The sequence below is a fragment of the Actinia tenebrosa genome, unplaced genomic scaffold, assembly GCF_029948245.1.
Source record: "Actinia tenebrosa isolate PJP-AT-01 unplaced genomic scaffold, QUT_ActTen_1.0 PGA_scaffold13__45_contigs__length_12533684, whole genome shotgun sequence".
Classification (NCBI taxonomy): domain Eukaryota; kingdom Metazoa; phylum Cnidaria; class Anthozoa; order Actiniaria; family Actiniidae; genus Actinia; species Actinia tenebrosa.
In genome coordinates this window covers 2,127,989-2,153,686 of record NW_028292573.1, presented here as the reverse complement: position 1 = coordinate 2,153,686, position 25,698 = coordinate 2,127,989, and the positions used below count along the sequence as shown (strand labels likewise).

General features: G+C 35.1%; 2 protein-coding genes across 2 annotated transcripts; one reads left to right on the top strand and one right to left on the bottom strand.

Moving 5' to 3' along the window:
- The first annotated feature begins 13,807 nt into the window (after positions 1–13,807).
- LOC116300552 (growth hormone secretagogue receptor type 1-like) lies at positions 13,808–14,831 on the top strand. Its single transcript, XM_031709437.1, has one exon. It carries the CDS (start codon positions 13,835–13,837, stop codon positions 14,723–14,725), a length of 891 nt encoding a protein of 296 aa, XP_031565297.1. The 5' UTR covers positions 13,808–13,834; the 3' UTR covers positions 14,726–14,831.
- A 2,131-nt stretch (positions 14,832–16,962) lies between these two features.
- On the bottom strand, positions 16,963–17,684 carry LOC148911599 (uncharacterized). Its single transcript, XM_089029171.1, has 2 exons — positions 17,603–17,684; positions 16,963–17,345 (listed from the first exon to the last, which is right to left on the bottom strand). Exons 1-2 carry the CDS (start codon positions 17,682–17,684, stop codon positions 16,963–16,965), a joined length of 465 nt encoding a protein of 154 aa, XP_088885297.1.
- Positions 17,685–25,698: the final 8,014 nt, after the last annotated feature.

Genomic DNA, 25,698 nt, shown 5'->3' with positions numbered 1-25,698 from the left:
CTTTGGCTTAAGCTTATCGTAGTAGAACTCGTACATAAGCAGCTTCGATAGATCCAGCACCGTAAAGCCTGTGTAAACGGGCTTGTTTAGTAAGAGGTTTGCCTTTTTCATGTGAATCACGTAGAAGTTCAGCATTTCTACGTATCTAACGAAGCCTGGCTGTGACACGTATGCTTCTGCTTCCTCTTTGGTGCTGACTATTTTTACGCTTACGCGCTTGCGGATGTTCTCCATTGTCTTTCCGAACACGCTGTTGTTCATCAGTTTGAAGAGGTTTTTCTCGAAGTCATTTTTCGCTGCGGTACGCTTTTGCGTGTTAAAGTCAATGTAGGGGCGCATCCAGGGTTCCTGCGTGAATTTTAGGACTCTGTGGATCTTCTCTACGCGCATTCCGTGTCGCACGTAGAACTGCAGGTTGCGGTAATGTACCACATACTTCTTCTTATCCATCAGGTTCATAGTTAGTTTCCTGTACGGTTTGTAACCAGGGCACATTTGCTTTTGCAGCGGACTTAGCTGCTTAAATGGTATCTCTATCGCTTCTGGTGCTAAGGGGAACTCATTGTGTTCGTCGTGCAGGCGCTCTGGGTACTCCAGATCCACTTCTAAAACGTAACCCTTGTCTTCCTCCTTTCCTACCTGCATGTAGAAGTCTATCGGCTTCACTGGATCCCATTCGAAGTCTCTCACAGGTAGGTACTGTGACATTGCCCAACCATAAAGGTTATTCGCATCCAGGTAGTAAATGTATGTGGTTGGTTTCTCTGGGTCGTGCTCTACTAAGGGGTTGTTTGCGCGGGCGTAACGTCGGCTGGGTCCGCATACGCCGCCACGAATACCGTCTTCCATAAACCGATACATGTCGTACTCCGTTAGGAGATCCAACTGCGCATTTGTTTTCTTTAACAAAGCACTCCAGCTGAGCCCAGGAGCCGTGTAGAAATTAGCGGGATCCAATCCGTAATATTCCATAGCCATCTTTCTGAAGCTTTGGAAAACATCTGCAAGCAGCACTACGTCAGACCTTAGGTAGATGTCGTGGTAGTCACCCATGTTCTCACAGGAGTACTTTTCCCACACATCTAACGCATGCTGGTACTCCTCGTCCTTTATACCAGACTCGTTTAGGGTGCTGTAGAAGCGATCTTTGGGTGGTAGGGGTTCTTTGAATCGATCCCAGGAGTCCATGTATTCGTATGGGTAGACTCCTTTCCTTTCCGCGCCATATTGACTGGAAATGGGAAAGTTGGTGTTATACTTTACGAGGTTTGCTAAGGAGTCCGCCATAAACTGCTGCGAATCTAAGAACTTTAGCTTACCCACAGTTACGGACATGTAGCGCTCTTTGTTGTTGGGTATGCATTTGACGTCGGAGCCGTCTGTTCCTTGTAGTAGCAAATGGGAGTCGTAACCGCGGAGGTTGTGAAAGAACACCGGAATCTCCATGTCTGGATTTACTTTGAAGTTTATATTGCATTTCCAATGAGCCGCTCCTCTGTATTTACCCGTGATGTGGCAGTGATCCCTAACCTTATCCACATAGAAATCCTCAACAAATGCTTTGTGGCAGTGAATGCAGTGCGTGGAGGGCTTTCCCGGCTTCTCACCCTTCTTAGCATACTTCCCGCATTTAAAATGAGCTTCTCCTAAATACTTTCCATCTTCATCCCACGCTTTCTTGGCTCGTCTTCCAAACTGAAGAAGCGTATGTTGGCAAATGTGGCATTTCTTTGCCTTGTTAAAAGCCTCCTGGTTCTCTTTGGTAAATTCCATCTTCTTTGGACGTCTTAATTGTTCTCTAATCTCCCCCTCCTCTTCTCGCAATGCTTCTAGGAACTTATTAGCTGCGTTCTTGCCTCGGTAAATCACAGGAGGGTCGGCCTTACCATCTGATCTGACTACTATGTAACCAAAGGAGCAGATCTCGTGTAATCCCACCTTATTCGTGGCACCACTTTTCTGCTCTTCCTTAGTTATCAACGCTTCAAAGTCTGCATATATCACGTAAGGCACTTGCATCTGCTTTTGATGGTCTGCGTATGAAAGCTCTTTGTTGGTGGGCATCTGGATCCGTTGCGCCACTTCTTCGACTCCGCGGCAGATCTCATCGTGTTTCTTTAGGGCATTTAAGGATGTAAATGACAGCAAGCAGCAGTCGCAGAAGTACTTTTTGCCTTTGTGCTTAGTATGTCTGTAGAATAGTCTGCTAATGTGTTTAACCCATGAGTAGTGTCCGCCGTGGTAGAATAAATGTACGCGCTCTCCTTTACTTTTTGACAGAACTAACGGTACTATCGTCTGCTCTCTGACTCCGTAAACGTTAATTGCTAGATCGTTTATTTCCTCAAATATGGGGATGTCTATCAACTGCATGGGAAATTCCACACCATCCCACTCTAAATCGTCTGTGGGATACTTACTTGTCCTACAGGGATCCTTCTCTGCTGGATACAGTGCAGACCTGATTGCCCACATAAAGCATCGATTGTCTTCATTCTTCACGTTTACAATAGCCTTCTTCCTTTCTACCCACGTTGGTAGCGGTACGTAACTCCCCCCTCGTATGGGTACGTACCTGGCCATACTTATCTCTATTCCTTCAACCTCCTCTACTGTCCAACCCGATCCTTCTTTCGTGTAGTTAGACAGCGACTCCATTATTGCTTCTAAGGCTTCACTGAGTGACCTATCCAGATTCGTGGATTCTAATATCACTAACGACTTTGATCGCAACATTGCTGTCGTCATTACCTCGTCTTTTGACAAACTTACTTCTACCATTATGCTCGCTTTCAGGGCTCCTAATTCTTCTATACCTTTTCGGAGAGTCCTTTTAACCTTCCTTTCTGACTGACGCCAAAACTGTCTAACGTCAATCTCACCGTTACCGGGTATTGACACCGTGCTGAAGTTGCTTTGGGATTCCATCTATATAATAGGAAATATTTTATACCTAATACCAAGCACTTTTTAGGTCGTCGTAGTCGTACTCACAGTCCTGACAATGCCAAAACAATTTAACCTTAGTCTCAAACTTCGTACCACATCCACAATCATAACTGCTCATACACTTCGTCTTCATTTTCAAATGCTTTTTCAAATCCGCTTCTTTCTTAAAAGTTCTCTTACAATCTTCGCACTCCATATATAGACTAACATATTTGCGCTGTTGCCCCCAACCACACTTGAGTGGGGTTGTTTCCGTAGGTGGATTTTTGACACGGGTCTTGCCCGTGTTGAGATTGCGCTGGAACCCCCATTCCCTATACTACTTTATATTCTACATCTAGCTTATAACGCTACTCCAATTAACGTAAAACAAAACATGTTGCTCTGGGCTCCCTGTGATTATGAAAACAATGGATGTGAAAAACTCGTTTTCGCGGTGTCATGAAGTGCGGCCGAATCCCTGTCAGTTAACTATGATAATTTTACAAACGCTAGTCATAATAATAACCAAAATAATGAAATATCAGCTCAACTGTTAACTACTATTTTAGGCTATTTGTAGCTACTAGTCCCATTGACAACCTCCTTAATTCTTAATGCTGAATGTTAACAATAAAGTATACATCCTTTCTAAAGAAAAAATAAATCCTTATGTCCTTGATTTAATAAAAGTTCTTCATTAAAAAAAATATTACAAATAAACAGAGATTAAAAAGATCTAAGGCTAGAGGAAATAAAAAGAAGGAAAAAAAGGACCTTTTAATACGGTGGGAATCAAACCCACGTCCACAAACTTTAATTAAATAATTCACTCCAAAATAAAAGATAATATAACTAGTGCCTTCATGCCATACCCCGAGACATCCGCTGGGTCGCTGTATGGACTTCGGACCTGACGGCGATTAAGTCCCTCTGACCTTGGGCGTACGGATTACGCAGGACTGTGTTCTAGTCAAAGCATCAGGGGAGAGACGAGCCGGATCCCAAACCAAATGTACAGCTAATCCCTTGCACTCTGCCACGCACTGCCACGTTGCCAAGTGAAAAATAATCTAGTGCATTGTTTCATGGCTATTGTTGTGCTAATTTCATGATATCGTGGTCCAGTGGAAAAAACTTGGGCTTCCAAGACATTGAGTCAAGCACGTTTGAGTGAAAGTAGTAATTAGATGAGTTACCTAAAATTATAGTTACAAAGCTCTGTTTTTGAAATTTATTTTAATTCTTTTATTTTACTTTAAGATGCTCTCATATTGTGCAGGGCAGCAGCTCTATTCAAGGCATTGAACGCGTTTGAAGCGTCAATGAAGCATCGTTTGAAGCATCTTTATCATCAGCTTCGAATATACTATGCATTTATGAACTGCGTTTTAACATCTTCATCACGCACTTCCCATTATTCTTCTAATCACTTCTCTATAATAATAATAATAATAATAATAATAATAATAATGATAATGATAATAATAATTATAATAATGAATAAATAACTTTATTGACAATAATAATTAACTAATAATTCATTATAATATGAGACGTGATAAGAATATTGCTATAATTATAAAACAAAAAAGGAGAGATTATGAATATAAAATAACAAATATATATCATATTTACTTATTTATCTATGAAAACATATTTGTAAAATAAATTAATAGCTCAAAACACGAGTCCAGCTCTTCACGCTGATATAATACTATATTAAAACTATACATTTATTATTAAAATCTAAATATTTCTAAATTTCCGTTACATTGGCGTTAAGATTAAAGTCATTCAAGAATTCATTGTCCTTAAAAAAAGGGGTTCTTGTCCCCCTGACACACATGTGTACTGACTTAATTATTTCAAAAGATAATCGAGTTCTAATCCATGTTATAGTACTTGCATATGTGTCCCCTGTCTTCTTGGTTAATTTCTCAGTAAGGTGCTTTAGAAAAATCTGGCATTCTGCCCCCATCCCTCCATTTGTACCAAAAACTAAGGGCGTAAAAGTTCCCATATCGACATCGATTACTCTTTGCTGGTACTTTCTCTTTTTTTCGCTTTCTTGATCCTTGAAGATTGTAGAAGTGGATTTGTTTTGGTTGCTCTTGGAATTAACATGCGATACTCTTACATCAAAAAATGCAGTTACTCCCTGTGCCCAAAACGATCCAGCTTTGATGTCGAGCCTTGCATCCTGACTTGTGCTAGTAGATTTTAGATTAAATTGTTCGCCATCCAATGGGATAAGCTGTGGCTCCTTTTGAAAGTGATGATGATAATAATAATAATGATAATGATACTAATATAATAATAGTAATAATAATAATAACAATGATAATAATCTGAAATCGAAATCAAATTAGATTCTAGCTCTGAGGATTACAAACACATTGATAAAATATATCATTCGTGGTTTAAGCATGTTTTTAACACCATCTGTTCATTCATTCATGGAAAGACAGTAATTATTTGTCCGCGTGATAAACCTTGGTTTAATTCTAATATTCAATCTGCTATTCGAAAACGCAGTAGGCTGTTAAAAAATCATAATAGGAATAAAACAAATTCCTCTTGGCAACATTACAAAACCCAAAGAAACTTTACTACGGATTTGATCCGTAAAACCAAGTATAAATGATTTACTAGGTTAAATGAGCAGTTATCAGATCCTTTAACTCGTCCTAAAAAATGGTGGAGTTATGTAAAATCTGTTTATAATAGAAAAACATATACTTCAATTCCAACTCTAAGGGAAGGCGTTAACTTTATATCGGACTCTGAGAAAAAGCTGAATTGTTAAATGCCTTCTTTGTAAATCAAACTAGGATAGATGACTCACAACAATCATTGCCCAATTCAGTTAGTTTTCAGTCTCCTTATTGTTTTTTATCAATGGTTAATACTTCCCCAACTGAAGTTTTAAATTTAATGCAGAAAGTTGATATCCTAAGGGATGTGGACATGATAATCTTGGTAATAAAATTATTAAATTGTGTAGTGAAGGCATTGCAGAATCATTTCATCATTATGTAATATAAGTTTCGAACGAGGCGAATTCCCAAGTGAATGGAAAAAAGCGAATGTTATACCATTATTCAAGAAAGGTGATAGACAAACGAAAGAAAATTATAGACCCGTGTCACTACTTGATTCATTATCTAAAGTTATTGAAAAATTGTTTTTATTTGACTTTATTCTGACCTAGAAAATTTCAATTTTTTTGCAGCTTATCAATCAGGCTTTAGACCTAGCGATGGTACAGTATATCAATTAATATTAATTGTTCATCAAGTATATGAAGCGCTTGAGAAGGGAAAGGAAGTTCGTATGGTTTTTTAAAGATTTGAGCAAAGCTTTCGATAGAGAGTATGGCAAGAGGGATTACTTTTTAAATTAAGTAATATAGGTGTCAAAAACCCCTTGTTGAAGTGGCTTCGCAGCTATTTAACGAATAGGCAGCAACGAGTAGTCATAGCGGGAAAATGCTCCAACTGGTCTCGCGTAGACGCTGGCGTACCTCAGAGCTCGGTACTTGGGCCATTGTTGTTCCTTGTTTATATTAGTGATATTTGTGATAAAAATCAATCCAACTGTCTTCTTTATGCAGATGTTACCTCGTTGTTTGATGTCGCTGACAATCCTGAAGAATCATCACAAAAACTAAATAACGACTTAAATATCATAAACCAATGGTGTGATAGGTGGATGATGAAGTTGAATACGACTAAATGTGAAGCCATTACTTTTTCTGTGAAACGTATTAAAATATTTCACCCTACTCTCTTTTTTAATAATATTGCTGTCAAAGAGGTAAGCTCTCACACTCACCTTGGCTTAGGTTTATCACATGACCTCTTCTGGAAGGAGCATATTTTACATCAAAAGGCAAGTAAAGCCTTGAACTTGTTTAAAGGTCTTTTAAGACTTAAAAGTACAAAATACATCGTTCTACCCTGATCTTCCTTTACAAGAGCCTTGTTAGACCTTTGATGGAATATGCAGATGTCATATGGGATGGGTGTAGTGAGGCTGAAAGTGATTTATTAGAGAGTGTGCAATATGAGTCAACCCGTGTGGTTACTGTGGCTATCAAAGGAACAAGTAAAATCAAGCTTTTAGAGGAGTTGAGTTGGGAAGATCTTTAAAATAGAAGATCCTTTCATAAACTATGCATTTTCTATAAAATGGTCACCCACATAACTCCGGCATACCTTTTCAATCTCTTGACATTAAAAGTAAGTCAACGGTCAAAGTATTCTTTGAGATCTAATGATGATTTTTCATTAATCCCCACTCGTACCAATAGATTTAAAAGATCCTTTCTACCATCGGTTATCCCACAATGGAATAAATTTGACAACGCTATTCGCACCGCTTATTGTAGTGATGATTCTAAATCTAAACTTCATGGCAATTTTTGTACTGAATTCAATCGTATATATGATACCACTTTCAATAGACAAACATCTATATTACATATCAGACTTAGACTTGGTCATTGTGCTTTAAATTTTTACTTATTTAAGATTTCTTGCAATTTAACACCGCTTTGCGACTGTAATGATGGATCTTTTTTCTATGTGGTTCTCCACGTTTAACTTTTAAGCAAAATTAAAAATTGTTCTTGAATGTCCAACAATATTTGGCAGAAACCAAAAGATTTAGATAGAGTAAAGAACGCTTAATTGATTTTGTAGATATATTTTATTTTCCGTTACACTTTTTCTATATATACATATGCTTTCTTTTCCCTTTCTAATCATTATATGTAATTTCCCACGATGTAATCTCAATTGTACTTTGCTATATATTTTTTGTTTTGTTTTTTGTTAATATGTTAAACTTTTTTTTAATGGTAAGTCTGAGAAAGGCGTTCGCGTATTGGAATATGGTAAAGGAAAGATCAGTTAAATTACCTTTGTTCCAACTGGCTCCTCAGCAGAGACCGGATGATTTTATTTTACGTACAGTTCCTTGCAGAGGTATTTGGAAATTGTCTAATTTTGCATCAAAGTATTTTCTTTAGATTCATAAATTTCAAGATCAATATTAACAGCTCTTCATTTTACTTATGGACTTCAGCTCCAGACTTCATCGTAAAAATACTAGCTGATCAAAGGTAAATTACGCATTACTGTCTAAGTATACGACCGAGCATAAACTATAGCAGACGTTATATGGGCTGTTATAGTATCATTTAGATCTTGCCGATGAGTGTATTTGCATGCTTGTTTCAAATCTTAATCTATAAGTGACAGCATTTTAAACTAATGTCAAAAAACAGCAAAGAAATACGATTTATTTCTCTCAATATTCAATCAACAAATAATATATCAAAACAAATGTCAGAACTGATGGCGCAAGTCACAGGGAGATTAATTCGAATGAATCCTAAAGGTAACTAAGATCAGGAAAAAAAATGCTCAATTTTTTTCTCTCAATTATTCTAGATGAAGAAAATGTCTCCCATAATATAAACCATGCAGTGAAATCAAATCGAAATGTACTACATTGTTTTCTTTGCGCGAGTATACTCTCTCACTTAGGAATTTTGTACACACCTCACCAAGGGGCTAGATTCTTCCATAACGTTTTCCATGCCCGACATTTTTGAGCTTTGAATTCCTGGTTTATTTTACTTAAAAAAAACGAAAGATAACTACTTAGTGAAATTTACCTTGGATGTCTTTCATTGAAATCGAAATTTTGGAGATTTTTTTAGGACAAACAAACACTATAAACATTTTTCTTGAACGAAAAACATACGATAGTTGGTTAAAAACAATCGAATTGTTAAAGATTGACAAAGCTAAATAAAGGACGAATATTTGTTGTAATATGCTCTCCGTGTTATATTTCCTCCAATATTAAAATAAATTAAGCTTATCTTTAGAAATATTAAAAGTTTTGAGAGAAAGTCTTTGATTTGTCGATTCGTCGAGATAAATTATTGTCAAAAAAAACACTTCTTGATCCATCCTTGACTACAAGAAAGTTTTTTTTTATTTTTAGCTGGTCAAGAACTTGACCTAAACCGATTTTTGCTGTGCATTTGAGAGCAGCATTTCCGAGTAGTTTTGCTTTGAAATCAAGCGGGATTCCTGTGTTGTGTACACGGACGTACGGACGGACGGAAGTGACGTAGTAGTCAAGCCATGAAAAATCAACTCGATGGTTTACCATCTTTTCTTAAGTATGGTGCTCCGCTATTATGGCTGGAATTTCAGCTAAATCCGAACACCCGGTGCACATGAAAATGCGCTTTGCAAACTAAGGGGGAAATTTAAATATCCGGGAACCCGAAAAATGTAGTTCTTAAAACGTTCCTATTAGAACGCGTTTCCCTATTTATATTTTAGCTGAAAATAATCATTAGGCTTTCCTTTACCTTATTCCAAAAACAGATCTTCTCTAGTTTGCTTTATTGTGGCACTGCTTCGCACAAGCAGTACCACTGTGCTATCGATCCATGTCCGTGAGTGAGTTAGCTTTACACAGGAACCCCAATACCACAATTCTTAGAAGTATCGGATGATCCCATGCCAAGCGAAACGATCAATACCTTCTCGTATCTTCTCGAAAATTTCCGACCCTTTGGAACCAATCAACGTAAAGCGTAAAAATGTCGTTGTTTGCTCGTTGTTACGTCGTTTTCCCGAAAACTACATCATGGTCCACGATCATTCTTGCCAACTCCAGCAAAATTTTCGACTGTCAAGCTAAGGTAAGTTCTAATTTTGCAACGAATTACATTTTACATATTTTATCACTACTTTCATTTCCTATTTCTAAGCGGAGAAAATGAAAGGTTTTAACTGAGTTTTAACAGGCCAATGTTAACGGAGATATCGATCATTAAACATCAAGAACCCAAAGCAGCTGAATTCTTCGTAGATGCAAAAGATAAAAGTGCAAACAAAAGCCTGATATTGATCCTCATTACCGGAAAACTGAGTTCCGAGAGATAAATATTGAGCCCCATTGCAGGATAATTGAGCCTCGAAAGAGGAATATTGAGCCCCATTGTAGGATAATTGAGCCTCTAAAGAGGAATATTGAGGCCCATTGTGGGAAAATTCGACCTCGAAAGATGAATTTTAAAGGAAGGGAGTAAAAAAAAGGTCAAGTATATTGCCGGCTTTCAAACCGAGTGCGACTATACGGTAAATCGCCTGGTTTACAGCACGAACCTTCGTAGGCGAGCGGGAAGTGTTGAAGAAGACGTTTTTCTAATGCCTTCATATTTTCGAAATTGTGAACTGAATCATAACTACTTTGTTTTTCTTTCCCTAAACCCAAAGACATGCATTTGATGGATTGTTTCTCGCCATTATTATCATTATTACTAGCGGGAACAATTAATTCCGAACGAATATTTAACCGCTTCAGTGATTTTTACCCATATTCCTTTCTTTCAAGTCGCGTAGGCTTGAGCCGGTCGACGACAACGTTTTTTGAAGTGACTGTATACTAAATGAATCAACGCAAGACTCACAAAGCCAGAAATAAAGCACATCCGAATTTACCAAGTTCTATAGTTTGGTGTCAGTCGAGATAAAATGAAATGAGGTTTGCCCTTTAAAACCCAATTACTAAGAAATGTATAGATATCTGAACAAAGACTCTAGTTTTCTGCACTTTCCACACACTTCTTTTTAATTTCCAATCCTTCATTCAATTCATTTATTCATTCATTTACTATAAAGTGATGCGCATCACTTACTCGACTCCATATCCGACAATGCTGAATAAACTTGAAAATAGTGAAATTGTTCTAGTCATGCTATTGCTATGTCATATAAGATTTCCGTATATTAGCATTACCCACATGTGCCCTTATTTTTTACCAGAAACCATATGGAACGTTTGACCATATAATAGCATACTAAAGATTCAAACATGAATTCTGTTATGCTCAGACCTATATCTTGTAAGATCCTATCGCAAAATGACTGAAGCTCGAAAGAGGAAATTATTAAAAAAAGTATGATTTACCGCCATTTCCGTTTATACTATTTCTGTATACTTCCACAGTTTTTATCTTCGTATTGTATACTAATTTCAACTAATATAAAACATAAACCGACATCATATCACCACATCAAAAACTCCTTAAATGGATATCTTCAACAAATTTTTATGAAACTATAAATTCGATTACTAGCAGTGCCACATGCGCTTTCTAAGCGCTATTTTCTTATACGCGAACGCCTTTCTCAGACCTACCATTTTCACCTCGATTTAGGCTGAATTTAGGTAGCCGACGGCCAAAATCGATTTTCACGATTTTCTCAAAATAAAATTGAAATCATCCAAAACGGACATCAGTACGTTTATTTAGGTGGTATTCCACATCGTTGGACCAAATATGAACAAAATCCATTTTTTTAACGTGGCCGCGGATTTTCGATTATGTTTGATTTTGACAGACATTGCCTCTTAAGTATTTTCTAGATTTTGATAAAAACGAGCGCAAGTACGTGTACTGTGCGATAGATTTTTTTATTTATTTAATTATTTACATGGTAATAGAGGCATGGAAATACCGCGTTTTCGATTATGTGTATATATGTTTTTTAGCCTAATGTTTTGTTTTTCTTTTGCGATCCCCGTACATGCAATGGATGTATATGTTTTGTGGGCGCGGGGTTTTTGTGTTTCTGTGTATATATGTATGTATTATACTTAATTTTCTCCTTTCTTATATTTATACTTTTAGGTTCTTAATTGCAGATTTTAATATAGATTTTATTTAGATTTTCATAGATTTGATATTGCTGATCACCGGTTCATACCAGCTGTTCTATCGTGTCCAGCAGATCGAGTTTTTTTAAAATCAGGATCAACAAAGATATTATTTTTATTTTTATTTTTTTTTCTCTTTATTTATTTATTTATTTTATTTTTTATTTATTATTATTATTATTATTATTATTATTATTATTATAAATAGATATATTTTTTATTGTAGGATATGTGAAGAGATAATCTATACGTCATATATATCTAAATACAAAATACAATTTTTTTTTCTTAATGAGAAATTAATGTAGAAACATTATTATTACTGATTGTATCTTAAAGAATTATTATTGTCAATAAAGTTTATTAATTTTAAAAAAATTATTAAAAAATTATTATTATTATTATCATTAGTATTATTATTATATTATTATAATAATTATATTATTATTATTATATTATTGTTATTATTATTATTATTATTATTTTAGTGAATTAGATTAGATTTATTTTATATCATATATATTGTAATGCGCTGCTGATAATTTTATTGAAGCAGCGCAATATAAGTCAATAAATTATTGATTATTATTAGTATTATTAGTATTATCATTACTATCATTATGTCGTAACAAAGCATGGGATAATCCTGAATTGATGATTTTTTAGTTTTGTAAATTTTCAAGTGTTCGTAAAGTCATATTCGAGTAGTCAATTGTAAATTGCCTTTAAGGTAGTTCCGGACCTTTGCTACTGCGCATCCATTTCGCGCATCTCATTTTTTTTACCCTTTTTTTGCTCTGTTTTGAAAATTGATTTCAATAATGTCAGAAGTTGAATCCTTTTCTATAACTTAACAAAGTATTTCGCTAATTCATGGAACTTTTGAGGCAAAAATGAAATGTTTTCAAAACATGCTTAGATTTTCATTGCCTGACTTAATCACTCTTTTGATTCAAAACAACAAATTCATAACTTTATAAAAATGAAGGGAAAAAAAATGAATTTGACATGTCATTCTCAAAATCAATTCGAAATACGTCTATATATATTCTATTATATATTCTCTGGAGATTACAAAGACGATTTGAGGTTTATGTACTATATATTCTTTGAATTTAGTGCGGAAAGAAAAAAATTCATAGTTAGAATTGTCATGAATTTTCAACATTTTTACAACTACACACGCATATAACTGCGCCGAATTACAAGCAATTTCGCTTCTATAATTTAATTTTCACGCCGCTTTTAAAAGATTGGATGGATTTTTTGTCAAGGTATGTTTCTTAGATTCAACAACTATCATTTAAAACAGTTTTCTGTTTTTCTTTGTTAAATCCAATCGAGTAATTCGAATTTATTGGCGGGGACAGATTTTCGGCAAAAACGCGCGGAAAACTGAAAAAATCACACCTTTTTGACGCCTTATATCTCGATAACCAATACAGGAACCCCCTTCTTTTTTTCATTATTTGAATACCCTAACAATGAACTTCAAATGACAGAATTTTTTAAAAAATCATAGAACAATTTTGAAGATCCGGTCTACCTTAAGTAGAGAGATTCACAATTGCTGTAAAAAATGTTGAAATAAGGTTTTCATTATTATTATGAAAACCAAAACATATTTTTATTCTGCCGCCAGCGATGGTGATATTTTTTTATCGTTTAATATTCATTAATACAATAATATTTTATAACTTTTAGTGATTTTGAGCTTTCATTGTATGCGCGCACTAATCGATAAACAAAAACGTTTTTAAAAATAATATTATTATAAATAAAATTTTTAAGCTCACGTACACATGATTTATTCCCCAAGATTACAGGGTGCAGCTTGGTAAACATCTGTTTCTTTCATGCGCACTGGCTACCAGCCTAAAAAGGCAGGGAAATTGGCTCAAATTGTCCTTTGTATTTTTTAATACACGTAATAGATAACATTAACCAATCAGAAACAAACTCAGAAACAAACATTATGTAACATTAATGTTTTAACCAATCATGGAGCGACAATGTTTTGACAACCAATATATGAAACATTTCATTTAATAATCACTTTTATTTTAGTTTGGATTATTAAAGTCAAATCCTTGTCATATAGCTTTGTAAGGAAAGTATTGAGTAAAGGAAGCAAGTTTCCGCTTTAAAAAAAATGAATACCAAAGTCATAATAGCTGGATTGATCTTTGGAGTACCGATTATTCTCTTTGGTATTATTGGTAACTGTTTGGTGGTAATTGCCGTGTCAAAGAAACGATCTCTGCGATCGACAACGAACTATCTTCTCGTGAACCTAGCTATTTCTGATGTAACCTGCTTAATTTTCTCTTTAATGGCAGTGTTTGCTGAATATATCCCCTTGACGAGCGGTACACTGGCAGACATTATGTGCAAGTTTTTCTTATCTTACAATGTTCCTGCTATGGCAAGCATCGTATCTATACTAACACTGACTGTACTTGCTGTGGAGAGATACCACGCTGTTGTCAAGCCGATGAAAAGGTGGATGAGACTGAAAGCAAACACCATTAAGTATGCTTTCTGTGCAATTTGGCTGACTGGGATTCTCTTTACACTACCTATGTTCATTAACGGCTATTATAAGGAGACATCAAAGTCATGTCGACAATATTTATACTGGAATCGCTTGGGCTACCTTACCTATCAAGTCTCAATCATTGGTTCCGTCGTCTTCATTTCCTTTGCTGTGATAGTGGTATGCTACTTTCATATCGTTAGAAATTTATATTTCAGGAAGAAAAACGTTAATTTTGGAGAGCATTCAGTTGCAGAAAGACTTCGTAATCAACGCAAGCGCCATGTAGTTAAACTTTCTCTCTCAGTCACTTTAGTATTTGTTGTATTTCTTCTTCCTTTTGGAATTTTGATGATTCTGAAGTTCTTTAATGAACGAGCCTACCGAAGCTACTACGAAATAGCTGCCATTTTGTTTTTCTTAGAAGCTGGTATTAACCCATTTTTGTATGCTTTCCAAAGTACGAACTTTCGACAAGCGTTCAAACAAATATTGAAATGTTCTTAAATTTAACTTATAACGCCGATCTCAAGTGTTTTTTCTTCCAAAAGTCCGCTTCTCGATTGCTTCAGTTTTTAGTCTCTGTTTCGTCAGACCTAGTAATCACTTCACTTGAACGCAACAAATATCAAATTACATTTTTCGCAACCATCTTTTTATTGATTCAGACTACATCTTAGATATAATAAATAATAATAATAGATTCATTTGTAAAGCGCAAATTCAACATACGTTTTCAAATGCGCTACTAAAATCTATATTATATAAAAAACTATACACCGAATCGAAATATGGCGACCAATTTGAATAACTATTGTCCTGCACTGACAAGCGACTGACTAGCCTCGTGTTAACATGGAAACACAAAAGCATTTCCACATGTATAAGATGTCGCTAATCAATACATAACAATTGTATTCAAATTGGTCGCCATATTTCGATTCGGTGTATAGCCTATAAAATCAAACATATATCTATCAAAAATCTAAAATTACTAAAAATTATGAAAACAATAATAAATAGTGATAGTATTCAAATAGAAAATTCTATTTAACCTACTTAATGTTAAAACCTACCCTTGGCTGATTAAGAATAAATAAATAAATGAATAAATAAATAAATAAATAAATAGACCAATAGACCAATGGACCAATAGACCAATAGACCAATAGACCAATAGACCAATAGACCAATAGACCAATAGACCAATAGACCAATAGACCAATAGACCAATAGACCAATAGACAATAGACCAATAGACCAATAGACCAATAGAACAATAGAACAATAGAACAATAGACCAATAGACCAATAGACCAATAGACCAATAGACCAATAGACCAATAGACCAATAGACCAATAGACCAATAGACCAATAGACCAATAGACCAATAGACCAATAGACCAATAGACCAATAGACCAATAGACCAATGGACCAGTGGACCAATAGACCAATAGACCAATAGACCAATAGACCAATGGACCAATAGACCAATAGACCAATAGACCAATAGACCAATAGACCAATAGACCAATAGACCAATAGACTAATAGACAAATAGACAAATAAAGATCACATACACTTATTTCAATAAAGTTAGTCACCTGAAAAGCTACAAAGCTGAGACCGGGAAGGATTATTGGTAGATACATTTTATATGTTTCAACCTCCTCTGAACATCCTCAACTGCTGCAGTTTGTGTCAAAAGCTTTACTTGTTGAATATGAAATATTTCCCATGATTCTCAGCGATCATAGCTTCCTAGGCTTTTGGTGAACAGTAAACAGGGAGAGAAGAGGCAGAACTTTGAAGCACGAAGTACCAGTCTTGCGGCTGCGTTCTGAACACGCTGAAGCTTGTCAAGGTGGAACTTCGGCAGGCCGAACAATAAGGAATTGCAGTGATCAAGCCGGCTTGTAACAAAAGCATCCACAAGTGTTTCTAATGTATCTCGACTGAGATATTTCCTGATACGCGATGTGTTATGTAAATGATAGAATGCAGATTTACATACGTTGTTTACATGCGAAACCATAGAGAAATTACTGTCAAATAAAGAACCAAGGTTTCTAACAACATCTGAAGCACTGGTTTCACAATGACCAACAGTTAATTTCTCAATATTAAATATACATTCAAAACAAATTACCTTAATGAAAATACGACGAACAATATTATCTAAACAAACTTTGACAACTTTGAGACACTAGCCGCGGCTTTTCTCAAGGGACTATACTTGTACTGTCGTTTTGCTCCTTTTTTCGAAAGAACAAGCTAATATTTGGAACAGAACAAAACTAGGAAGGCGGCGCTATTCAGGGAAGTATTCTGGGACCACTGAAAGATTCATCGTTTAGTTCTGATTTGATGAATTGGGCGGCAGTACTCACAGTGTAGATCGTCGAGCGATCCTGATCCACAGAAACAAAGATTAAAAGAAGATATAATTTCTGAAGACTTGTACCCTTTTCCACCAGACCATTAAAATTTCCACAGTAGTAAATTTCCCTTAAGGCGTGGATGCCCTTGGTTTTAAGAGAATTCTTGCTTATAAATCATTCGAAAACGCAAGCCTGTGTGATGTCCTAGCTACCCTGAAAAGGAAATTATGCACAGAATATAATGACCCTCACATTATAGAGCAGTTCTAGCAAGTTTCAAATTCTTTTTTTCGTTAGAAAGGTCCTTAAAGTTCATAAATTTCATAAAACTATAAGACTTTCCTTAATATTCTGTCAGTTGCTAATCAAGAATGCAGATTGCTGAATATGTTGCTATGCTGTTTCTTTTGCCTAACATAGTTATATAGTCCGGCCTTAGTCTCTTTAACACTGAATCTAAACTTGCTACTACCACTGGTACTACTTTAACCTTTGTCTTCCACAGCTTCTTCAATTCTCTCGTGAGGTCCTGGTATTTTTCTATTTCCTCAAGTTCTTTGATTTCAATCCTTCTGTCAGCAGGCATAGCTACATCGATAATGCAGGTCTTGTCTGATTCCTTCTCAACCAACGCTATATCCGGACGTCTAGCTTGGATTATTCCATCTGGCTGGATGTTAAAATCCCACAGCAAATTGACTTGATGGTTCTCCATCACTATATCAGGAACATGTTCGTACCATTTTCATAACACGGTAATCCATATTTTTGTACATCTCCCAGTGTAAAAGTATCGCAATTTTGTGTGTCATGTACTCTTTCTGTGCACATTTACTGAAGGCGCAAATTATATACTCAACCGTTTCGTCACTTGTGCCACACATTCTACACTTTTATTTCAGAAATTTCCTGATTTTCGATTTTGGGCTTTATGATGTTAGTTATTAAAGCTTGATCTTGAGGAGCAATGATTAGCCCTTCCGTTTCTCTCTTCAGGTTACCAACTCTCAACCAATTCCACGTCTCCTTATCCGCCACGTCCTTTACTTGCTGATGGTACTGTCTCTGTAGGGGTTTTGTCATTATTTCTGGCCATCTTTCTTCCCTCCTTCTCTCCTTGTAATCCCTTAGGTTATTCCACCGATGTAATTTTCTTTATTTTAATCACACTTTTTTTTTCATGGCCGCGCGTCAAAATTTACGTCAATAATAAAGTTATCATTAGTAGATTTTACATGACTTAAAATTTTAAGCTACTACCGTCTGGTGTCGTGATCATCAAATATTTTGTGCGCGGTGTAGCAATAGCACTGCTGTTTAACATGCATATTAATTAAATCTCTAATGTGGCTTAGCATTCCCGAATCCAAAAATTGCTTGAAGTAGAAATTGAAGAATGAGCACTTCAGTAGTACATCCAGTTTATAACAAAATACTTCAAAACTCTTTTAACCTTTCTTTTCTTTAACAAAAACAAAATCCCAAATTTGTTTGAAAAACAAGGAGGAAACTGTACCAACCTTTACGGGGGGAAATCTGACCGGTAACCAAACTTTTGACATGACTTTTTCACAAAGCCTGAACTTTAAACCGTTAGAACAGAAGATTACAGGATATCCTAAAATATTTAGGAAAAGTAATATTGATTACAACTTAAGGAACGCTGACTTCCAAAGACCTAGGTTTAATACCGTTAATTACGGAAAACATAGTTTGAGTTATCTGGGTCCATTTACATGGGAAAAACTGGACAAAAAAATTTGGAAATTCAAATTCCTTGAATTTATTTAAGAGTGGTATTAATAATTTAGACTTGCAAAAATTTATGCAGGACAACCGTCATGACTGTCCTTTATGTAATAGCTTATTTTTTATTTAATTTTAATTTATATTTTAATTAATTAATTTGTTAATTATACTTATTTTGCGTGCTTACTGCATTAGCCAACTGAAAGACAATGTGAAAATAAAAAGGAAATACAGAAAGAAAAAATTATATATAAGATTACAAAAATCAGAAAGGAGTAATCAGGTTTTTAAATGCACTTTGCAACCTTCAATGCGATTGGCTAACTATATTTAGCATGTCATCCACATGAGATGTCCTCTGGATGTAAGACAATGGCCCTTGACTCAATTGCATACCCCTTCACCGCTTAATTGTACGTTTTGGTGGTTCCATTAACTTAAATTTGTAAGGGCTTATGAATTAGCTCTCAAAGCATTTTACAAACAAGCTCCAGGCGGAAATAATACCTATTGCAAGTGTTGATATAGGCAACAGAATATATTTAATAGCGCGAATAAACTATTGTAGCATAAGAGGGCTGTAAGACCTTCATCTAACAGGGCCAAAGCGCGCAAAGGGAATGAATTTTGAACCTTCGTAAGAAAGGAAAGGTCGCTTAAATATCTACTGACCTAGTGGCGACGATTCGTTAAACGTTTCCTTATTCCCATTTAACAGAACACACTAAGACAACAATGAAACAAGAAAAGTGCAAACTTCGTGCTTGTCATTGGCCAGATGAGTCAGATACATGACAAAGTGAAGAAACCGTCATAACTTATATTTGATTTCACACAGTCACTCGTTAAGTGCTGGCAGGTGCAAGAGAGAAAGAGAGAAAAACTCCTCTGGGCAGTCCTGAGGACGTGACTGTGCGATAGCGAGGTGACATAACAACTTATTGGTTTTCTGCTATGATTGATTTTTTTTCTAGGAAATTATTTAACAAATAAAATACATTTACTGTGTTTGCACACGCTAATGCAAACCAAGATGTGGTTGTGAGAATTCGAGAGCAGATCAGTGCAAACACGAGCCGTAGGCGGGAAAAAAAACACAAAAATAACGAAACACGATTGAAAAACAGAAGAATTTAGTTCAAAGTTTTAAATACAAATTCTCCTTAAATACTTGTGCATTTGCAATAACCAATCCGATTGCGCGAAAGAAGACGCTTAACCAATCAAATTGCGAGTTTGATACACGCCTCCAACCATGAAATTCAAGATGAAAGTTTTTTATTTCAAAGCGAGAAGAAGCCAAACTTTAGTGACTTTTACAAGCAGATCTAGATAAAATAATAATTCCAAAGCTTAACCAATGGCTTTAGTCATTCTAGACTAAAAAGAACACTATTTTGAGAGCTAGAACTTGCTAAATTCAAGCTTGATTTCCGTCGGTGTTGTTGAAAGAGTTCGTCGAGATTCTCCGAGTTCAGGCTGGCAAATCTGGATTTTTGCTTTTTTGATGGAGGCTCTTCTGGTGGTTCTACTATTTCAGAAGCTTCCTCAGGAAAGTCAAAAAAATTAGCCATATTCTTCTAATTTTACTACAGTTATGACTACAACTTGTATTTGTGTACAAGTACAACGTCCAAACAAAACTTAAATCGTCACAACCGTGTTTGCACAGGGAAATGCAAACACGGCTCTCGGCCAATCACAGCACGCGTACTATCTGAATTATTATATATATATATGTATATATGAAGAATATTTAGATAAAAGGGATATTAAAAAGGAAATGGGTGTGGTCTATTGATCTTAAAAAAAATTGGGAAAACTAAGAATTCAAATACAGTGTTTAAAAGGTCTTCAATCCGAATATTATTATTCTTTGATCTTTTCTTTTTGCTTCTTATATAATTATATATAGTATTGTTTTAATTGTAATTAATTAGGACGAATAAAGTATGTATGTATGTAATATCACACCAAAGTGGTCTTAAGAAGTAAGACCCTTTTTGAGTAAATTTTCTTCATGATCAAAGCTCGAGTAAGTTCCAAACACAGAAAGCGCGCATATCTTGTGTTCCAGTCTTTCCCTGGATGGCTGTTGAATTTGATTCAAAAATGATTGTCAAAGAGGTAGTCAGATTCATTGCTCCAATCATCAATTGTTCAATACTCCGTGTGGTCATACGAAGTCCCTACAAGCGATTCGGACATTTGTTTACGTTAATTTTGTCATCTATTTAAAGTCAAGTCGTTCTCGGTCTTTTGATTTCAGATTGGCAGTGTCAGTTGCGGCTTGAACAGGGTGCGCAGTGGCAAGTACAAACTAACCTGGTTAATTTGTGGGGGTCAGGATTCGCTTAATGCCAAGTCTGATTTCAAATGAAGCGCGCATATCTTGTATTCAAGTCTTACCCTGGATGGCTGTTGAATTTGATTCAAAAATGCGTGTCAAAGAGGTAGTCAGATTCATTGCTGCAATCATCATTAAGAATATTTAGATAAAAGGGGTCTTAAAGAGGAAATGGGTGTGGTCTATTGATATTAAAAAATTGGGAAAACTAAAAATTCAAATACAGTGTTTAAAAGGTCTTCAATCCGAATATCACACCAAAGGGGTCTTAAGAAGTAAGACCCTTTTTGAGTAAATTTTCTTCATATATATATATATATATATATATATTATATACAGCCATTTGCAAAAATTATGGCCGCTTCCATATATATGTACAAATATATCAAAAGCATATCAAAAATTATGGGATATCATGCCTGATATTTTTTTCGAGTTGTCTATCACTTGGGCTTTCCGAAAAAAATATCAAGAAAGATATCTCGCCGTGTCTGATATACTTTTGATATACCTGTATATATATTTGAAACGGCCATAATTTTTGCAAATGCCTGTATATATATTTGAAATAATACCATGATCACCTCGGATCCTTTTGTCTTCCGAGGTCTTTACAAACCCGAATTTCCCTCATGGATAGAACATAGCTGAGCAGAAACGACACGTTTTATAGAGCAGTTTTATAGAGCATTCATTATCCCAGACATTGTGAGCTCAACTGTTTTACCCTTATTGTTGGATGAAGATATGTCCCCCATTACAAAAGGATTTTCTAGGATTTTTTAGCTTGTGGAGAGGTGGCGGCGGGAGCTCATTGCCAGTGCCCCCGCTCTGTAACTGAAATCGACTCTTAGACCACATTCAACCATTACAGTACATCTCTTTTTATCTATCTTACTGATAGATTTTTGTTTTGCTATTACCAAAACATATGACGTGTTGCACAGGGAGCCCACACCAACGTTTAGAAGACATTTATGAATTTTTTAAAGGGATTTTATTCGAAAGGTCCGGTTAGAGTTTCATCCCGTGTCTTTATATTCTACAGAAAGCTTATAACGTTACTCCAATTAACGTAACACGAAAGAACATGTTGCTGTGGGCTCCCTGGGATTATGAAAACAATGGATGTAAAAAAGTCGTTCTCACGGTGTCATGAAGTTCGACCGAATCAGTTTGTCAGTTAACTTTGGTAATTTTACGAGCGCTAGCCATAATAATAACCAAAATGATGAAATATCAGCTAACTGTTGACTACTAATTTTAGGTTATTTGTAACTACTAGCCTCAGTGACAACCTCCTTAACTGCTAATGCTGAATGTTAGCAATAAAGAATACATCCTTTCTAAAGAAAAAAGAAAAATCCTTCTTTTAATAAAAGTCCTTTATTAAAAAAAAAACAGTATAAATAAATAAATAAATAAATAGAGATTAGAAAAAAAGATCTAAAGCTAGAGGAAATATAAAGAAGAAAAATATACTCTTGGTACGGTGGGAATCGAACCCACGTCCACCAACCTTAATTACATAATTAATTCCAAAATAAAGAAGAAGAAAACTAGAGTCTTCATGCTATACCCCGAGACATCCGCTGGGTCATCGTATGGTCTTCGGACATGAGGGCGATTAAGTCCCTCTGCCCTTGGGTGTACGGATTACGCAGGATAGTGTTCTAGCCGAAGCATCAGGTGAGAGACTAGCCCGCCCCCAGACCATATCTGCAGCTAATCCCTTGCACTCTGCCACGCACTGGCACGTTGATTCGAAGTGGAAAATAATCTAGTCTATCTGGTGCATTGTTTTCATGGCTATTGTTGTGCTAATTTCATGAAATCGTGACCCAATGGAAAAAACTTAGGCTTTCAAGACACTGAGTCAAGCACGTTTGAGTGAAAGTAGCACCTGGATGGGTGACCTGAAATTTTATACCCAACTCCTAACTACCCAACTATTTTTTTAATTCATTTAAATTCTTTTATTTTACCTTGATACCCGAATAGATATAATAATAATAGTATAATAATAACAATAATTTTTCTTTAATATTTCATTGACAATAATAATTCTTCAAGATACAATCAGTAATAATAATAATACTTCTACATTAATTTCTCACTAAGAAAAAAAAAACAATTGTATTTTGTATCTCTATAGATATATACGACGTATAGATTATCTCTTCATATATCCTACAATATATCTATATCTACAATATATCTATTTATAATAAAAAAAGAGAAAAAGAAAAACTAAAATAGAAAATATATATATAATAAATATATAATATATAATAACAATAATAATAATGATAATAATAATAATAATAATAATAATAACAAGATCATGGAATAAACAGAACACTTACGTCTTTCATTGCTACAATAATTAAGACCTGGAAAACTACACTCTATGTACAAACTGCAGAAGGTCAAATAACAATAGGTCCAGTTAACATCAACCGAGGAATTTTACAAGGAGACTATTTTTGCGTAACATTATTCAATTTATGTCTTAATCCTATAGCTTGGTATTTACGGTCCAATGAGGGTTACACTCTTTCTCATGACAAGACTATCAAAATTACACACAGCCTATTTGTAGATGACCTATCACAAGAATAAGGTACTTGTAGGTTTTCTCTCGGTCAAGTTCTTTAATGACTGTGTCAATATCAAATTAAATGTTCGATTTCTTTGTTAGTTTACCTTTCTTGAAAGTGGCGTTGACACATTTGGCGAGACCAAATTCCATGTTGATGTCGTTACTGAAGTGGTGCACAGTGTGAAGAAGTGTTTGAAGATGGTCGTCATCTTTTGCATACAGTTTAAGATCGTCTACATAAAAGAGATAGTCAACTTTCACTTTTTCAATGTCGTACCCACATCCTGTGCTATTTAGCATGGGGCTAAGTGGTGTCAGAGCCAAACAGAACAGCAGTGGTGATAGTAAGTCTCCTTGATTATTATTATTATTATTATTATTATTATTATTATTGTTATTATTATCATCATTATTATTATAGATCATATATCAGACAATCAGATCATAGACAAGAAGAATAAAGAGTGGATTATCGTGGATTATCGTGGAAGAAACCATATGGACCCCAAGAACAATTGCAATGAGAAAAAAGTATAAGAAAAACAAATACACTGATCAAAGACTAGGAATAAAGAACTTATATCCAGGATATAGAGTAAACATTTGATATTGTAGTGTTTGATTTTCTCACGGTATATATTATCTAGAGCTCGTAAAAAGATTTTCCACTTGAACAATAGATATATACAAGTCATCGACGCATCTAGATGCACATATATATAGATGATATATAAATAGATGCTGCGGAGCAGTAATTTGTAAGTTTATGAGCTTTTTTTTTTTCTTTTTTTTTTTTTTAGCTCTTATCTTTATTTAATACCATTTAGATTTTCTCGTTCTTCTTCTCGTTGTTCATACGTGTGTTTTCACGAGCCAGGACGATTCAAATTAATTGAATAAATGCCAAATTGAAAGTCCTTTATCCTATCTCACGGTATAGCATGGGGCCGTAACGGGAGGTGTTGCGGAGGATCCATAGGGAATAGATATCGAATGAGTCGTATGTCTGAAGTAACAGCCGTGTTGAGAAGTATATCTTGGTATATTATTCGACCCAGATTAGAATTTATTTTTAGGGCTTGTTTAATCGACCAGTATTCGCCCAAATATTCTAGAAATCGATAACCTCAATAACTTTAGTGTGATATTTCATGTGATGGGGTTTGTTTTTCAATTAGGTTAATATTTATACACTTGTTCCCAGTCCCTTCGTCGTTTACGGAAAGGCTAATCACCAACCTAGAATTTGCAGAATAATAATAATAATAATATTTAAAAAGACATTAAAAAGTAAGCGGATATTAAGCTTTTGCGGACGATGCACGAGTTACGACGCTCTATATAGTCCTTCATGATTTTGCTGCAATTTTAAAGAAAAGATCAACTCTGCAGTTGCGAGTTGCCTATTGGAATTTTTTTTCTTTACTGCAGCCGGTAAACAATACAAAATATTCCAACTAGTTATTTTCTGATTTACGGAAGCGAAAAAAACACTCATCGAAAAAAAAGTACTAATCTCAAGCGGTCTACAATTTAAAGTCAAGGAATAAGACAAGGACAAGATAAGATAGATAGTTTATTGACTAAGAACATAGCCTGAATTACTTCTAGCTTACAAATACTATTATACAATTTGAAAACGAATAAAGACTATATGTAAAATTTCATGCAAAAAAAAACAAAACTCATTACAAAATATAAATTAAAAATTTGATTGTAATTTCATTTAAATATCTAGTTATTATTGACTTAGAATAAAACTGTTCTTGCAACGTTCAGTCCTATATTTTTGATCATTACTAATATTCAGTCCCAGGATTTTAGCACTAGAAACTACTTCAAGGGGCTTGCCGTTTACTACTACAGAGTTGTTAATAGCCTGCTTCTTTGCAAAACAGATCCTGATCTCTTTACACTTGCTTTCGTTGAGTTGGAAGTCATTGGAGAGAGACTGTCTGGAAAGACTCTCTACAGCAGTTTGATTGTTACTTTGTTGGCCGTTCTCTTGCACCTCTAGAATAGTGGTGTCATAAATTACTAAAGTAATGTTTATTATCATCGCAATCCTGATGTTTATTTTGAGTGCACAACCCTAAAATTTATAATCAGGACATTAAGAGAAAAAAATTGCGCATGCGTGCCTTTCAGCACTTTTTCTAAGAATTTAGAAGAATTTAGAGAGAAAATAAATGCTCGTTTTTTTCCGAGTAAACGAACAATTTCGCGAGTAAACTTTTGTGAAACCAAGATGAAAGAATTAGCCTACGTTTCGAGCATGGATACTAAGTTTTGGCATTTTGTGAAGTCCAATTGTCTGCCATGCTAGAAATTCAAATTTATAATAGCATAAATACGTTTTGAATAATTTGCATACAGATTTAGAGTATGACGTTTTTCAC

Bases quoted from the DNA above. Each gene is read 5' to 3' on its own strand.
- LOC116300552 (XM_031709437.1), top strand. From the start codon at position 13,835: ATGAATACCAAAGTCATAATAGCTGGATTGATCTTTGGAGTACCGATT.
- LOC148911599 (XM_089029171.1), bottom strand. From the start codon at position 17,684: ATGACAAAACCCCTACAGAGACAGTACCATCAGCAAGTAAAGGACGTG. The intron at 17,346-17,602 runs GTAACCTGAAGA...CCGTGTTATGAA, and splicing joins GTGGAATTGGTTGAGAGTTG to AATGGTACGAACATGTTCCT.